The sequence below is a fragment of the Parasteatoda tepidariorum genome, chromosome 12, assembly GCF_982258835.1.
Source record: "Parasteatoda tepidariorum strain Cologne lab strain chromosome 12, Ptep-v5.0, whole genome shotgun sequence".
Taxonomy (NCBI): Eukaryota; Metazoa; Arthropoda; class Arachnida; order Araneae; family Theridiidae; genus Parasteatoda; species Parasteatoda tepidariorum.
The window spans coordinates 12474155-12493250 of NC_141766.1; the positions used below are offsets into that span (position 1 = coordinate 12474155).

Consider the following 19096-nt stretch of genomic DNA (forward strand, 5'->3'; position numbering starts at 1 on the left):
TGCAAAAAAATCAATATCAAGTTATATAGCATACATGTTTCATATTTAACATAATTTTTTAAAAATAAAATTTATAATCAAATTACCTACCAATGAAGAATATTACACTTTTATAATAACTAATTTAAGAAAATCTTAGTTCTCACACCAGGGGTGACAAACTTGCGGCCCGAGATGAACATTTTTGCGGCCCAGTCAATATATCCAACGCAAAGTAAAAATAAAATAGAAATGTGAATTAGAATGGAAACTAGCATATAAAATTATAATATACTTTATTTATAAACTATACGGATCATTTTAAATTGCACGTGCGAAAATGTAAAATTCTAATTAGCTTGCGGCACCTGCCATTCCAGAGATACTGCATCTTATCAAAAATACACAGAAAAAATTTCAAATCTTAGAACGGAATTTGAAACAAGCTTTAAAGATTTTAATTCTTTGGAACACAAATTTTGTTTGTTTTCTTCGATTTTCTCAATAAATATAGACTCAGTACCCAGTAATATGCAAATGGAAATGATTGAGATTCAGTGCGACTCAAATTTGAAGACAAAATTCATTGAAGTGGGTGTGCCTGAATTTTACAAATATTTACCGGCAAGGTTTGAAAATACTCGAAAATTCGCATATGAAATTATTTCCATGTTTGGAAGTACTTATCAGTGCGAGCAATTTTTGTTGTTGTTATGAATGAAAATAAATCTCCTGCCCGAACCCATATTAATAGCTCTCGTTCGGTCAATTTTGAAAGTAGTCTCGGGCAATAAAATTTCTCCCGAAATAGGAAAGATAGTAGCAGAGAAGAGTTGTCAAACAATAATTTTACTTTATATATGCTTATTACAATGTACTATTCAAAATAAAAATATTTGTTTCTGTAAACACTGATTTTTTAAAATTTTTTTTTTGAGGCCCACCTAAAGTTAAGCATTGTTTATTTGGCCCAAGTTTGCTTTTGAGTTTGACACCCCTGTCTTACACTAATCGCAATATTGGATTTTGAAATTGCGACACCGGATTTTAAAAATTGCTAGAATACAAGTTGCGATATTGGGTTTCTTAAAACACATGAATACGAATCCTAATACGTAGCTTATAAAGCACACAAAAATAGGAAAAAATTGATGTTTAATATTCCAAACAACTCATGTATAAAAATCGCACAATTTAAAAAAAAAAAAAAAACTCAAATACAAAACACGACATTGGAATTTTATATCACACGAATAAGAACCACGATGTATGATTTTAAAATGAAGCGAATATAAATCACAACGTGTAACATTTAAATTAGGTAAACACGAAAATCGATGTTTGATATTCAAACCGGGAGAATGAGAATTGTGGATATTAACAGATTACGGTACAGTTCTAAATGGCAAAAATTCGCCAAACAAAAAGGATCAAGTTAACAGAAGAATCAAGTGCCTTCAAGAGTCTCATTAGCGAGAGTTTCTAAACTTGAATTTTAGTTTGAGGAATTCCGTGAAAATTTCGTCTGATTATAAGCTTTTGATCAACGAAAGTCATAGAATCAATGGTCTTGAGAAACTCAGAATTTCATGATGTTTTTAGAAAAATCATATGCCCAGCTTCCTATTTTCAGACAGGGCTAAAGAGAATAGAAGGGCTGGTTCACTCCTTTGAAGTATCTCTTGCCGCGCCGATCCTCCGACGTCACTCTAGTGACGTCACTTTGGCGCAAAGCTCGCACTTTTACTTCAAGAACGGAGCGTTTGGCCTTAATAGCTCTAACTAATATTGGATCATTTCTTTTTGAGAGATATTCTAAGACATTTGTTATTTTCTATAATGACTTTCCTCAGTTTTTGAAGTGAATTTACAAGAATTTAAAACTATTAGGGGCCGTTCAAAAAGTACGTACATCACAAAAGGGGGGGAGGGGATTTACTATTTTGTACGGTTTTGTACGATGGGGAGGGGGGGAGGTATTTTTCAAAGTACGTACATTATAAGCATACACCAAATTTAAATTTGACTTCTTCCTACACACGTATTATACATATGTTTGTTCTTGTATTTTTTTTTCACACGGCTACCGCTTGTTAGAATGAGTAAATCAGTTCTCAAAATAAGTTGTCTCGCAAAATAAAAAATTGCAAACACCAAATTTTCCCCGATTGGTGGTATTTCCCCGTTGAGTGTTATAGTTTAAATAATTTAAACGAATAAATTATTTTAAATAAATATTTAATTTTATTAAAAACATAATTATTTTAGTTTTTATCAAAAAGGGGGGTAGACTAATAAAATGTACGTACTCTAAGGGGGGGGGAGTACGACCTTATGTACGGTAATGTACGAAGGGGGGGGAGGGGTTTAAAATTTCTCCATTTTTGTGTACGTACTTTTTGAACGGCCCCTTATCGAAATGTCAGTTTGCGCGATTGCAACTTGCAAAAATTCTGATATAAAAACAAAAGGAAAAAGTATAATTTTTCGCGTGTTCCCTAAAGTAAATGAACAACTATGTAAGGAATGGATTCCGAAATGACACAGTTAATATAAAACCGCAATACGTTTATTCTGTCGTAAAGAACTTTTATAAAAATTCATTATCTAAATAGAAACCGTCTCGCTACTTCATAAAGAAAGGCAGGTGAAAAGAATTAAAAAATAGATAAAGTCAAAGAAAATTAAAATGTAAGTAAAAAGTATAAATAAAATATATAGTATATAGTTGAAATTCTCCTAATTTCACAACATATTTTTTAATGTAGTTATTCTAAATTAATATTTATGATTTTTTTTAAAAATTATATTCTCTTCAATTTAAATATCTATATATTATATCATCGCAAATTTAAATGTCTATAAACAATTGTAAAATTTCTGATGTCATTATGAACCTAAATTATTATTTTGTTTCAGTAATTAGCGTTTAAGGTTGATGTTTCCTAATGATTAAGTATGAACAAATTGCTATTAGCGACATATTTTAAAATCAGGGATTCTAAATTTAACTTAACTTATCCTTATAAAAGAATATGTAGATAAAAAAAGTGTCGACATATGCCTTCATTTTTCTTAATAGTTGAAGTTAAAACTGAACTTTTTAAAATAAAGTATTTATCGTGTCATTTTCACCAACTAGCAAAACATTTTTATAAGTTTAAAATGGTATTTTTTTAATATAATAACCAAGAAAGTTTTTTTTTGAACTATGTTTATGAACGGAAATAATGTGTTAATTACGTAAAGTTTGAAGTCTAATAACCAGAAAAAGTCTAACTTATTTTTACAAGAGAAAGATGCAAAGTTATATCTTTGCTTGCGATCTCCGAGATCTGTAGACACAGTGACGTCATGAGGAGGGAAATCGTAGCTTCAGCTCTAAGAGCGGAGTGAACTAGCCCTTGTATTCTCTTTAGCCCTGATTTTCAGACCTCTAAAAATACAAAAAATCCGGAATTCCCAGGGACACCGAAATACAATCCCCCCTGAACTCAAACCAACACTAACTATTATGAAAATAATTGTTTCTTTTTTCCTACTTACTTTTTTACTTTTGGACACCTTCAAAGGTCGACTTTTCACAGATTTGAATTCTTCATCAGATTCAGGATCACTTTCAGTGAGCATATCTTCTCTTCATGAAGGGAATCAAAATATCAAAATTATTAATAAATTATGATAAATACTTAAATACCAATATAGTCATAGATAAAAATATCCAATATAGTCAATCAAAAAACATAAATTATAGAAGCCAACAAGATATTTATAACCATAAACGGGGATATGATAACAAGACATTATAAAAAAGGACACACATATTATTAGGTAAAATAGAAAATTTCGAGGTCCTAGTTTCCTGCCTTTTAGGAGCCCAAAATATAAAAACCAGAGACATCAAAACACAGGACAAAAAAATAGAATATCTTAACATTATTAGGTCTACACTCTGGTTAAGAAATAAAAACTTACAATAAGTTGCGTTAAATTGAAATAATAAACAGAAACAATTCCTTAAAAATTTCAGGTGAATGATATATTGACTCATCAGAGAATAAGTATGTATGGTTCAGAGAAATTAAATCTCCACTTTATACTCAGAGCATATCAAACTTCTAATATATTATAATTCTAAATCTGGTGCTTTGTTTTATTGTAAAATATCTTTCCTTCAATTTCAAATGAGACTTGTCAGCAGATTGGTATCTATCCAAGTGATGATAATTCTAAAGCAAGCTTTTTGAGCATATATTAGCAAATTATATCAAAAGTTGTGCTTAAAACCGAATATAATAGGCAGATAAAAAGTGATAATCAGTAAATAAATTTAAAGTTAAATAGATTCTAGTATACAATATAATAGTTTTAAATAATTGAATCAAAACTCTATACTTACTCATTACTCTGCCTGGCAGCAGCAAGTTTAGCTCCTTTGTATAATTCTGGATTTTCAGCCATGAGAATGGCAAAATCTTCCTCATCTGAAAATAAAATGTGAAGATAATGAAATTTGTTTTAAAGGTGAATAATAAAATATGAAAATACAAAATTGTGTTAATATGTAGTTAAAATATTAATGCTTAATGATAGGTTATGTAATCAGCTTAAAGTAGTTCTAACTTTTATCAATGCAAACAACCAGAGGACAGAAACTCATAAAATCAGCAAAATATTAAAAAAATTATTAAGACTTAAAATAGGCAGATGGAAAGTTTGAAATGAATTACAATTTGCTTTTCAAATAATGTAAACATAAAAACTAGCTTTATTAGGAAGGATATTACTAAATTAACTCATGATAAATTCAGTGATATTAATCAGTGATAATTAATCAGTTATAATATAATTCAGTAATAAGTGATATTAAATGCCATGAGAATGGCAAAATCTTCTTCACCTGAAAATAAAATGTGAAGATAATGAAATTTGCTTTAAAGGTGAATTACAAAAAAAATATGAACATACAAAATTGTGTTAATGTAGCTAAAATATTAATGCTTAATGATAGGTTATGTAATCAGCTAAAAGTAGTTCTAACTTTTACCAATACAAACAACCAGAGGACAGAAACTCATAAAAGCAGCAAAATATTAAAAAAATACTTCAGAGACTTAAAATAGGCAGATGGAAAGTTTGAAATGAATTACAATTTGCTCTTCAAATAATGTAAACATAAAAACTAGCTCTATTAAGAAGGCTATTATTAAATTAACTCATGATAAATTCAGTGATATTAATTTCAGTAAAAATTATAAAGCATTATTGGTTAAAAGATGCATATGGCATTTATAAGTAAAGTTTAATATAGCATTTAAAAGTAAAAGAAAATGGGACAAACTAATAGACGCTTAAATAGGAATTAAATGACATTTCCGCGAAATGAAAATTCATTTTTTCTTCTCAAGCTAAGAAAAAAAAAAGGATTTTTTAAAGAAAATTTTTATTTTTACAAAAATTTATTTCAAGATATACATTCAATACAATTCCAAAATAAAACAAAACGATAATTAAGAGTTGGCAAACAGAGTATGATATTGAAATAAGTGAGAAAAAAAAGAGAAGTCAATAAAAAACTTTAAATAAATTCACAAAATAGGACTGATTTTTCTGTTAGCTGTAGGCCTCATTTTAATTCTATTCTAACTTATATCCTTGTTCCCGCTCTTAAACTTTATACTTAAATTTAAGGCCTTTTTAAAAAATTTTAAAAGGCATTTCTTTCAATTTTTTTAGAATCTTATAATCAGGGCATTATAAGAACTTAGGTTGGGTTTGTAGTGTTCTATTAATCAACGACAAATGCGCTAAGCTATGGACAAAATCAAATTCTTGCGTTAGTTTACTTTTGGGGTTTCACCTGCTTGTGTGATCACGTTCTGTCACTAAGAGAACAGCTGTTGAATGTAGGACCATACTGCATCAATTAACATAACAGATAAGAATTTGCATTTATTTTTAAATTAGGAATAATCTTAATAGTTTACTTTTGTTAGACAATGTTGGCATCGCCCTTATGCAAATCAGGATGGGTTTAAATAAACCTACCACTCATACTTCTATGCTGATTTCTGATATTATTTGTATGTGTTACTGTGATTGTTTTGCATACATTATCATGATTGTCATGCACCTGTTGCCACATTAAATTTTACCTTTTTGAAGCTCATCATCATGCATTTTCAATTGTGTCATATTTTTCATTAAAATTGGTCATCTTAAGTACTTGTGGAGTTTCTGATTAAAATTACCGTTGATTTCCTATGAACCTTTGCAGTTTTTTTACAGTCAGAGTGCATTGTCTTCATGGCATGTGGTTATTTTAGCACCTTTGGAAAAAGCATGCGGTAAGCCAATGCAACCCTTTACAGTATGCACGTCAAATTGAATAGTATATTTTCCAAATCAGCAGTTCACATAGTAAGTCAAAAGATTTGAAAAAGAAGATGAATGAATTTTCATTTAATGTTAATTTTTTCCAGTTAACTTCAGGTTTCAGGCAAAAAATATTAATTAGGAGTTATAAGATTTATAAACATCTTAATGATGACATCAGACAACTTTTTTCATCACCATTATGACACTGACATTTTCAACCTACCCTACACTACATTTATTAGTAGCACATTTCAGTTATATAATCACAAACTACTATGGAATATCTTAAGTTTCAGAAAGTTTCCTTGTGGCAGTAAAAAGTTACTTTACCATTTTCCCATAGATGGAGATTTTTAAATTTTCTACAAAATGTTTGGCAGTTTCACATTATTTGTCGTATTTTTGTAATTTTGCAACTCAAAAGAATCTGAAGGACATGGAATTCATGACAGCTATCATAAAGAATAATATTGTTGTATTAATTTATTATATTTATCTTGTAAATTATTTCATTTGATTTATTTTGCTACAAATTTAAGCACAAATTACTGTAATCTATTGGCATTTTCCAAATATGTGAAAATATAGAATCTAGTAATTATTTCTTTTAAAATTTTATTTTTATAAAGTTATATCTACGTTAAAAAGTTTTTCTTTGTCACATTTTTAATGAAATTTTTTTTTCTACAAAAACCTATGTTGGAGGGTATGCATTTATTGATCCCTTCTAATATATTAGAGATTGAAGTATTTTGCGAGAGGAAAATAAAAAGCAAAACCAACCTAAGTTGTTTTCATCAGACACACTTCCTTGTGAAGGAGAACTAGCTTCTTCTCTTTGTGAACTCTGCCTCACAGCACTAGCTTGAGCATCACTATTAGTTCTTGGCAAATAGTTAGCAGCAGTTACTTGTCCCTGAAAAAAAAATAGATGTTTTATTTCAGTAAATAGTTTAAGCTCTTTTATTCTCAATTGACAAATACAGAGAGGTGAATGAATTTAAAAAGATACAATAACAAATTGAAGAATTTAGTCCAATTACAAGTTCAGATTCACAAATTGTAAGTAAAGTTAAATTTAAAAAGTTAACAATAGACTTGCAGAATTCAGTAAGTGACTGCTGAATTAAATTTGTCTGTGATTCCAACGTGGTCAGACAGAGATTAGCATTGTAAAAATTGAGCTTAAACATGTATCAAAATTAACAAAGATTACGTCTTTAAAAATTATACATAAAAACTTTATTTTGTTTAAATTTAAGTTAAATTTTATACAATGATACTAAAAAAAATGGAGTAAATCCTTATACAGTTAAGCTTGTAATCAAATAACAGAAAACTAAATTCTTTACTTTTTATTCTTTGTAGAGTTCTCACATTTCAAAATTTAAATTTGAAATAATATTAAAAATGCTTTTTGTTTTATTTTTAAAAAAAAGTGTGTTAGCCCCCCTCCTATTTGTTTGCTTTTAAACATAAACAGAAAACTTAGATGAACTTATTTTACATCTGTGCCCTGTTCTTGCACAAATCTAAATAGCTATATAGTCTAGAGTCAAAAATGCAATAAAATGAAAAAAATAGACACACCATATTATTACGGCAAGCCTCTAAAAGATTAACTAAATAAATAAGTTTAAGAATTAGTAAAAATAATTTAGTCATACCATTCGTAAGAGCTCTAAAATAAAATGACCTAAATAATCAACTCCTTGAGCACCAATTTTTCTGGCAATATCATATCCTTGATCCCACAGAGAGTCAATATAAGAATCTAGCATCTGGAATTTTAAAATAGCGAAGTTAAATTTAAAAAAATTATATTTAAGTATTTTTATGAAAATGCAGCATTTTAGAAATTTTACAATAAGCAACTGTAAATGCTGCAAAAATAAAAAAATTTATAATAATAACTAAATAATAAAAATAAACAAATAACAAGAAATAAGTTTTAAAAACCCAGAGTAAAAAACACTCACGGTTAGTTAGTTAAAAAAAAAAAAAAATTAGCAGCAACCATAAAAGAACATGAATTTCACAAACAATTTAATTTTAAAGGATGTATAAAATTGTCAAACATAAACACTTTTGAAGACATCACAGAATTATTAGCGAAATTACAAACAGACTAGACATACAGAGAATCTATAAAAGAGAACTAGACAGAGAGAACTAATAATAATTTTTTTATTAGGCAGAACTTTGATCAATCATTTTTCAAGGGACGAACAATAGAAAATGACAAATGCGGGCCAACTTAAAAAATAAAATGATAGAAAATGTACGAAAATTAATAAATTTACAATAAGTAAAAAAAAATTAATTGAAAAAGTTAAGTACTACCTGCATTAGATTTGCAATGCAAAAGGATAAACAAATATATTAATTTATTTAAAATAATTGAAATCTTGTGCTTCTTTTGTCTTAACGCACACAATAAATTTTCGGCATTTATTGTACAGATTGATGTTCATTTTCTGAAAGTTTTGGTGTTCATTTTTTGAAAGTTTGCGCCAAGGCCTTTTGCAAATGTTTGTTCTAATTGATTGAGTTAAGTTTGGTCTTCATCATTTTCACTTTACATCGTTTCCACAAGTTACAACATTTTTATCAACTGATGCATAAACATCAAACCTGTTGTTTGAGGCATTTCACCCAAACTGTAACAAATCTACATTTTCTTCATTATTAGTATCAAAAGTTACTGTTTTTAATATCAAAACAAGTTACCGTCAATTTTTTCGCCACATGTCCGTAGAATTTTTGAACAATAGAAATGGGAATCTGCTGGTTTCAATAATGATCTAAATGGGTATTAATAATATTATAAGAACAGAATTTGTGACTGACCGTTAAAATAAGACGATACATACAGAAAATGAAAGATGCGGGAACAATGGATTGGGTTTTGACTGTATTAATTTATGAAATGTCCAAGCAATTTTCAGTACATTGAAGAGCCTCTTTCTTTTCCTTCCTTTCAATTTAGATCGGCCTATTTATGTTTCTGACAAGACAAAAATAAAATTATTTTCTCCCTTAATGCTCCAAAAAAACAAACTTTAAATATTTTTATTTTAGTTTTGTGTCTGAAAATTTAAGCAGGAAAGTAGTTGGAATTTTGATTGGCAACAAAACGTAGATAAAATTTGGTTCTAACATTTAAAAAATAATTGTAATGTGTATTGTCACAGTAGGGTTTTCATCATAATTTACCTTGAAAATAGATGCTTTAGTAGTTTTAGAATATAAAAAATAGTAGCCTAAATAATCTCTTCAAATAAATAATTAAGATGCTTCCTTCTTCTTATAATAAAAATTTTTGAGTAATTATTACAGGGTGCATAGTTAAATTTTGAACAAAAACTAAGCACCTTTTAAGCACTAAAAAATATTTTGTAATTAGTTTCTTTTTTTTAAAAAAAAAAATCATGATTAGAATATGCTCATGTGTAAAAAATTTTTTTTCACACACACATATATATATAAAAATATATGAGCACATAGAATTAACAAAATGCAAAAACATTTTTAAGGACTTTACATGATTATGATAAAAAAACTAGTTTCTGAAGAAAGAACTCTTTTCTTGATTATCATAGCCACCATAACAATTTATGCACCATTTTAAATGTATTCAATATCGAGTTGATAATTTCCTTTTTAAAATTAATAATTACTTGACTTAATTAGATAAAAAAATATATTGGTCGTATTTTTTAAATTTAAATAAAAGTACATTAAACAAAAACATTAACAAGATTAATATTATTGATCATGCTGCATTTATAAAGATATGCAAAAGCAAACTAGGTAATTCTTAATAAAATTCATAATTAACAACTGGCCATTTTAAAAAACGAAAATTAAAATAAGCATTTTTTAAAAGCGCTGTGCATTTTGTATTATAATAAACCATATATACACAAATCTAAAACTAAAACTCAGTAAGTGGTTTAACAACTCAAGGAGAGCAAAAGCCTATGCCCATCCCAGCTTTGTTTTTTTTTGACAAAGAGTTTATCCCCGTTTTTTTCTATCTTTTTTTGACTGGGGTAGATGTTCCAGTTAGTGATAATTTGAAGGTGGAACCCCAAGTGCTTAGTTCTCAAACATGTTAGGTACTTATTTTGTCGACCCACCAAAGGGATGAAAGGCTGAGTAAACCTTGTCCCTGTGGCACAGGACCACAAAGTACTGCCACCAAGCCTCATATACAAATCTTATGGTGCAACTAAAAAACAGGATTGGAAAAAATTTAGTTAAAAAAATGGAAAACAATGTTTTTGGTTCAAACTAAGTTTATTAAAAGCAAAGATTTAAATGATACTTAAAGCTCTAAATTAAATTTAATTAAACTACTATAAAGCACAATCAAAGGAACTTTTTAGCCGTTACTTAATATTATCAATAAATAATTAAAAAATATAAATTTTCCTTTCTTGAACAACTAACATGATAAAAAAAATATTTGAAATTTTTGAATATGATTATTCCTTACTTATATTTTAATTTAACATGTAAAGAAAAATTAGAAGTCAAATTTTTAAATTAATAATATATGTAAAAGAATGAGTTCCCCTTAGTTTGTGAGCACACATGAAAATATAATACTTTACCATTTTTTAATATCATTAATTTACAGTATTTAATTTACAGAATTTGTTCTTTCAAACTTTCAAATTGCAGTTAAAAAAAAAAATTAAGATAATACATTTTTTCAAAAAAAAAAAAAAAAAAAAAAAAAAAAAAAAAAAAAAAAAGACATTTGAAATTAGTGGAAATGATGAGAAGGTCTAAAAATATAAAATGGGCTGTATACATTGATAAAAAGTGACAATAAGATGTTTTATTATGAATGATTTAATTGAATAGAATAAGCAAAGAATAAACAAGCTTTTTTTTTAGATTTATTTTAACACAATTGAGCTTTAAGCAGAACAGAGCTTATAATGCAGCATTAAATAAAATAATTTACATTGATAATATTTTACATGAATTTAAAATATTTTCAAATATTTCTAAATAATGCTCTTTTATATAAACATTGTATTTTGGAAATATTAGAATCATTAATAAAAATATACTTCATACAATAAAAAATTTGTTTACAATAATTACTGAAAAAAATTCTAAAAATAAACTGAAAATGTGAAAAGCACTTTTCCCATTTATGCAAATGATTGTAGCAAGTACAATATATTGTTTAACAAGGTTTTTTTTCTCTCTCGGAAAAAAAAAGCAACTTTTGATCTTAACTCATTTAACATTTACATTTTTTAAAATAATTAAAAAAACTATCGGAACATGGAGTTGCAGACGGATTGATTTATTTTAAGAATTTTTAGAGATATTATGACTTAATTTTAAATTTACTCACATAAATTGGTATTAAATAAACTCTTACAGAACAGTAATATTAAGAAAGCATTTAAAAATTCACCCGTATCACATATGTTTATTTAAGGTAACACAGACTCGAATTGGTAAATTATATTCAAGATTAGAAAGATTTTTATGGGAAAGTTTACTACTTTTTTCATTCAGATATATTTAAAGTAAAAATCTATATATAAACAGAAAATTAATTGATTTAAATGATTTCTCTTTTTTTAAAAAAAGGTTATTATTTTTATTTAAATCAAAAAACTTGTTAAAGCAAAGTTTTTTTTTTCTTTTATCATTTTGATAGCTATGCTTAGAGTCTAATAATATTAAAATTTTCGTAAAAAGAAAATTAATGAAAATAAAATATCTCAAATTACTTAAAAAATACATTAGCATTAAGAAAATTTATGTAATATTTTTCTTTTTAAATAGTTCTATCTATAAACAAAATATTCAGTAAACTAAAATTAATAAAAGAGCAAACAATTAATGAAATTAAAACAAATACAATACAAATGAATTAAATATAATAATTAAGAAAAATATAGAAAGTATAATTTTAATTAGGATGATATGGTTACGAGAAATCAAATTCAAATTAAATTACAGAATAAGTTAAATAGATTTTGAAATTTTGTGCTACATTGAAATAAATAATAAGGTAAGTTATTTTTTTTTTTAAAAAAATTAAAAATAATTATTTTACTATTGAACTATATTAAATTTTATTTTGGGGTGTTTTTTTTATCCTATTAAGACTCATAGCTCTAGTTAAACTTAGAGCACTCTAGATAATTAAGAATTTGATGAATGAAATATTGTATTAGAAGTAAAATTTTGCTTGCAGTTGTGTAGAAATGCATGAGATTTATAATATTGTTTAACTTAGAAATTAGGGCTGAATTTTGACTATTTCCCTCATTCCATTCCCCCATGTATTGCGTTAGTAATGACAGAAATACTTTCTATTAAATATTTGCTATGTCTAAGCGTGTGGCATATACAAAAAAAAAATTCTTTGTACTGATTTATATTTAATTACACACATTATTTATCTTTAATTACATTAAGCAGGTACCTTTAATCACTTTAAGCAAAAGCATTAATCAAAAATAAAAATTCAACTTTAAATACCTCATATCATTAAGTTAGCGAAACAGAAATTTTAAAAAAAAAATATTATTAGAATTAACCTAAAAGGGGAAAGTAATTTCAAACAAGAAAAATTAAATTTTTGTGAATGACAATTTTGATTGTCATTGTTCTTTATATTATGAATTACAAATAATGAATAAAATTTAAAAAGTTAACATTACCACTTCATGTTTGCTGAGTAGAGGGTTTATGACTTTTCTAAAAATAAAAGTTGAGCCTCTACTGGCAGGGCATATTAACCAAAAGATGAATAAGATCTTTAGTTCATAGTAGAAAGGGAACCTGAAATTATTAATAAGAAAAACAGAATTTAAATATTCAAATGAATAAAATAATTACAATGTTCAAAAACTTGTTAACTTACCAGAAAGACAGAAAAATATCTGCAAAAATTTCAATAATTGTATAAGCAGCAAAAACAATCCAGTACATCATCCATTTGACCTAAATTAGATTTGTATATTTAATTACCTACGCAATTAATTACAATTGTGAAATCAAAAACCTTTTTATAGTGAATCTCAAACTAGAATATGAAGAAAGTATTTTTTCTAAATAAAATGCATTCTTAAAATAAAAAAATTTCAAAAGAACTGGAAATTTTTTTTTAAATAGAAATTAAAAAGTTCGGAATATCAACAAATCAATGGATTGGAATGAATATGTAGAGTTGGACCTCAGAACTACTCTATGTTTGTTTAGAAACACTAACTTTCCATTTTAAAATAAGTTTACAACAATTGATATACTGCACAAAAATTCAGTTTTTCCTCAAGGTTGCTTAATAAAATGCTCCAGATAAAAATGAAATAAAATAAAGGAAGGAGAATAAATAAAAATTTGGAAGTAAAAAAATTGTCTTCTTACATAGTCACGGACATTTTTTGTTTTTACTGTCTTGTATGATGCATAGGCAGGATAAAGGGTTCCGAAGATTAATCTAAACAAAAAATAAACAAATATTATAAAAAAAGCATGCAATGTAGCAAAAAGGCATAACATATTAAACTACAAATAGAAATTACTCAATTACAGATTATTACTTCAATCAAGGTAACTAAATTTAAAAATTTTAAGTCAGCTGAGATTTAAAATTAAGTGACATTCATGTAATTTGTATAATTATTTTTTCAAGACGTTAAGCAAATTATGCACTATTAAACACTAGCAAAGATTTTTTTTTACTCCTTAAAGAAAGCATTTATTTTTACAAATATAGAGTCAACATTTAGAAATAATTTCCAAACCTACTAGGCTTACGGAAATTCTCAAAAATCTTATCTTGGCAATTTATAACCATTAAAAACATTAATTGGCCCAAAAGTTTTCCAACTTTTTATTCAGATTAAAAATAAAAAAAAAAAGTTGAAAAGCTGTATTCTGCATACATGTAAAGTCCGAAAAAAAAAAGAAAAGAAATTACCCTGAATAACTTTCGTTCTAATGATTGGATTTTCACGAACTAAGTGTCAATCTTAATGGTTCCTGGGGTTGACCTCTGATATGCTTATTAGTGCCAGGGTTGGGTTTTTGACGTCAAAAAGTGGTTTTTGACATGACAAGGGTATAATACTGGTTTAAACCGTCAAAAACCCGTCAAAAATGTCAAAAACTAAAGTTTGCCAAGAAAATATATAAACTTCAAAACTACCAACAGTTGCCATGCATTATATTGAAATTTAATTATACTATAGGTAATCAGCAGGTTTTAAAATATTTTTTAATTAAAATTAAGGTAAAATAACAGATTTAAAATCTCAGAAATTTGTATTCAAATGTATGTGCAGAAAAATTTTGCACAAAATTTTTTTAAATATTTATATTTTGAAAAATAAATTTTTTTTTTGATACTTAAGAAAATTAAAAGTTTATTACTATGCATTTTTGACACATAAGGAACATATAACTAATATTTATAAGGAACTTACAAGTTATGTTGTATAAATACAAACTTGATACAAGTGTATGAAAAAAAAATTTTAATGTTATACCGAATATCTTTATTATCCAGTATGTTAATTTGAATTTAAAAGTAGTTATATTTGGGAATAATGATAAATATAATTCATATTGTTTATTATATTTATTTATAATTATTACACTTATCATTTTAAAACAATTTTTACCTCTTAATTTTTTCCCCTATTTGTATTAAGAATACAAATAATGCATATCTTGAAAGCAAGAAGTAATTATTCAACAGCTGAATATTTAGATATTCAACAAAACTATGTATATAGTATTCAGCAAAATGAAATTCACAAGTATTTGGATAAACTAAATTTTCAGCATAGTAAATGAATAGGCTGAATATACTGTAAATCGACACTAACTACTCTGTGTATTTAACAGAAAGCACTTAAATTTGTATTGTCTTATGTTAAAAAGATTATTAAGAAGATTTAAAAGAATATTAAAGAGATTTTTCTTTAAAAGATGTCTAATGTACAAAACTGCTAATGTTTATCTTTAAAAATGTCTAATTTTTAGTATAATCTATACTAAACACTAAATTTGGTTATAAATAAATTTCTTAATAATATCACTGCAAATTTTCAATAACACATGAAAATGAATACATACTATTACAAAAGATGTGAGCTTTCAAAAGTGCAAGATTTTGGTTACTATTCAAAATATAAGTGTTTCTTCAAAATTTTAAATTTATTTTTTCTAGAACATATTTAGAAACACTATCCTTTATAAAAAATATATAAATTTTATGTATTAATTAAATTTCACATATGAACATAGGTTTTTGACATTTCCGACATTTTTGACAGTGAGGTTTTTGACGTGACGGTTTAAACCATGGTTTAAACTGTCAAAAACTGTCACATGTCAAAAACCTGCCAACCCTGATTAGTGCTAACCATTAATTAAGTTACAAAATCAGACACAAAAACATACTCTCTCTGAATAAACATATATACTTTTTTACATATTTGGAATCCTGACCCTTAAAATAGAGGGGGGGGGGGGAGAGACAAAATATTAAAAAAATTGGGTCATAAATTAGGTTGCAATAAAAGTTTATACATTTAACAACAGTCCAGAAAACTGCCTACAAAAGTCACCGCCGCAAATGACTATTTTAAGATAACCCATAGACTAATTCAAAAGAGGAATACCTAATTTTACTAGGTTGCTAAGCAACCAAGCTCTGACTGTAAAAAAAATTGAAATTATGTTCAGTGATTGCTCAGAGAGGTTTAATTAATAGAAAATATCTCGAAGTTTTTAGGCGATAGACAACTTTTAACAATATTCTGTCCAAAAAGCAAAAACTTGTTTATTTTATCCTCCTTTGAAAAGAAAATTGGAATCGTTTTATAAATTATTTATGATTTTGTAAGCTTTTAGAATTTAAATACATGAACTTTTTATCTGACATTATTTAGATCAGGGGTTGCCAAACTTTTTTGATCATCGACTCCTACATAATTTTTCGAAATCTCCATCGACCCCTATAAAAGTAATTTTCTGTTAATTAAAATAAAACTCGATTAGATACTGTGTTTGTACACTTATTTTATGATTTTGAACATTTATTAAAGTAATAGTACATAGTGTAGCAATAGTTCTATGAAAAATATATTAATGTTGAAATATAAATACCTTAATATTTATGAAATAATAAGTAATTATAAGTAAGTAGAAATAATAAGTAAGTAGAAATAATAAGTAAAGTAACTACGGATCTATTGCTTTTTAATCAATGACATGGGTGGGTCTGGTGTCTTTTTTTTTTGTTGCAAGGTTCGTTATATTGGGTTCAAAATTGGTCAATTTTAATCTTAAATCCCCTCGAAACTCCACATTTAATTTATTTCTGTTCTTTGTTAAGATTGAATTTACGTGACTGAAACCGGCTTCAACCATATAGGAACTTGGAAATGCTATCATAAATGGCTGAGCTATTTTGTAAAGTCTTACATATTTTTGCATTATATTTATATTTGTCCAAAATTTGCTTATTGCTAAATTTTTAAAAAGCATCTTTGCTTCAAATCCCCATAATAATTCAGAAAGCTCATCGTGCTGATTGATGTCCACGTTTTCAATTTGAGCAGAAAATGGCACAATAATCCAATCAGGGATGTCAATGTTTTCAAATCAACAAAACGCAGTTTAAAATCGTCGCCCAATTTTTGAAGATTACCTGTATATATTTCCAAGTCGTCTTCTTTTATTTCTAATTGTCACATATCTGAAAAATACTGATAATTCTTCGACCAATCGACCCCCGCTTATGTTAAATAGACCCCTGGGGTCTATATAGACCACTTTGGCAACCTATGATTTACAGGTTTCCTATGATTTACAGGTATAATTGACAGGTTTCGCCAAGTGGGCCAAATTTGAAAAACCCCACCCAGGTTTTATTGGGTGGGCCCATCTTGAAAAAATCCACTTGGAAAACAATATATGGGTTTTCTTAGAATTTTTATTTTATTTTATTGAAACTTATTGTTGCACATTTACTTTTATGTAATTTATTGTGCAGCATAAATTTGTCAAATAGAGTTGCATGAATTATATGATTAAGTTTTTAATATCTGTAAAGTAAAAAACCATATCTAATTTTATTGTACTATTGAAAACTTTAAGCGGCCTTTTTCAAAAAGTAATATTTTAATGATATTAAATCAAATAAAAAATTAGTCTGAAAAGATAAATTTTTCAAATATAATTGCATGTTTTATATATTAATAAACAGCTCATTATTAATTCATATGTTTAAAAAAATTGAAAAGAGACCATTTTTTTTTTTTTTTTTTTTTTTAACTAAGTGATATATTAACAAATTTAAACAGTTTTATTTTCTGGCCTTAAAAAAATGAGCAAAAACTTTTTATAAAAGAACTTTTTAAAATTATTTATCTCAAAATTATTTTCCTAGGATTAATTATTTGAAAAAATGGGACAAGTAACTGATACTCTTTATAATTATACATAATTTTAATTTCACTTTCTATTAATCTTTTTATAAAAACATGGAAGACCATTAATAAAAAACTGAAATAAATATTTTAAGTCAAAAATCAGATGAAATTTTAGTTTTTACTGATTATAAATATTTACAGATTATAATTTTATAATCGGTAATATATATATATATATATATATATATGTTTAATAAATATAGTAAATAAATGAGTGTGAAAACAAAAAGATTAACAAACTTGTTCCTTTTATATATTACTGCATTTATATTTTATAATGCTTGAGTTAAAAATTGTGAAACAATATGTACTTAACGATAAAGAAAATTCAAATATGTATTAGTGATAATGCGTTATTTAAACTTAATACAAAATACATATAACAAAATTAAAATAACTTTTTGGATTTATTTCTATTTTTAAGCTTATACAACACTTTTTAATAAATAAAAATATTTACACAGTAAAACTTAAAGTTTACGAGCACTAATTGAAAAAAAAAAAATTTTCTCCGGGGTTTTTCAAATAAAATCCAATTTCCCCCGGTATTTTTCAAAGAGGGAAGTAATAGTCGACATGTTTCGAGCGTTCAAATATAAGCGCCCATTCTCAAGACTTGTCAGACTTGAATAACTTGTGACTTTAATTATTGAACGCTCAAAACACGTCTATTTTTATTATCACCTATTATTTTTTAAATCAATGAAGTTTTTATATTTTCGATTCAGTTTCTTGGGATTATCCATTTAGTAACACAACATATTAAATTATTTCACTCAATATTAAAATAAGTTTTTCATAAGCGATAGGCACAGGTTCTTAGATGGAAAAAAATAATAATTCACTACTTCACTAAATCAATGTAGTAAAATTTTTTTTTTCTTTTTGCTGCAAGCCTTAAACATTTTTAAGGACATAAAAAAATTCGTTTACAATTGAAATTTCAAAAGTCGAAAGTGAAAATGTAATGTCCCCTAGCACCACGAATCGAAATTAAATAATTACAAGGACAGCTATTTCAAACAAATTTGAGTTACCGTCCTACTTGAAGAAAAGGTATTTTTTATCTATTGATTCTAAAGTTTATTCGACATATATTTTAGGGTATTTCAATTGAGTTTATTTTTACACCCTTATTGCTTAAAATTATTAAATAATTTGATTAAAATAAATTATTCAAGCTATATGATTTAATGCATTTACAGTATAATAGTAAACGGGGCTTCCATTGCATATCCTTAACCTTGATA

At 26.4% G+C, this 19096-nt stretch overlaps 1 protein-coding gene across 3 annotated transcripts in view; it reads right to left on the bottom strand.

The window, feature by feature from the left end:
- LOC107437403 (uncharacterized protein T19C3.4) overlaps window positions 1-19096 on the bottom strand; it is a 35818-nt gene that overhangs the window by 5756 nt on the left and 10966 nt on the right. For all 3 annotated transcript variants that reach the window (XM_016049398.4, XM_071188168.2, XM_016049400.4), the window contains exons 2-8: window positions 13768-13840; window positions 13265-13344; window positions 13062-13182; window positions 8025-8138; window positions 7141-7273; window positions 4379-4463; window positions 3526-3616 (exon numbers count right to left, since the gene is read on the bottom strand). In XM_016049398.4, the coding sequence (XP_015904884.3) occupies window positions 3526-3616; window positions 4379-4463; window positions 7141-7273; window positions 8025-8138; window positions 13062-13182; window positions 13265-13344; window positions 13768-13840 (697 nt within the window). The remainder of the gene's footprint in view (window positions 1-3525; window positions 3617-4378; window positions 4464-7140; window positions 7274-8024; window positions 8139-13061; window positions 13183-13264; window positions 13345-13767; window positions 13841-19096) is intronic.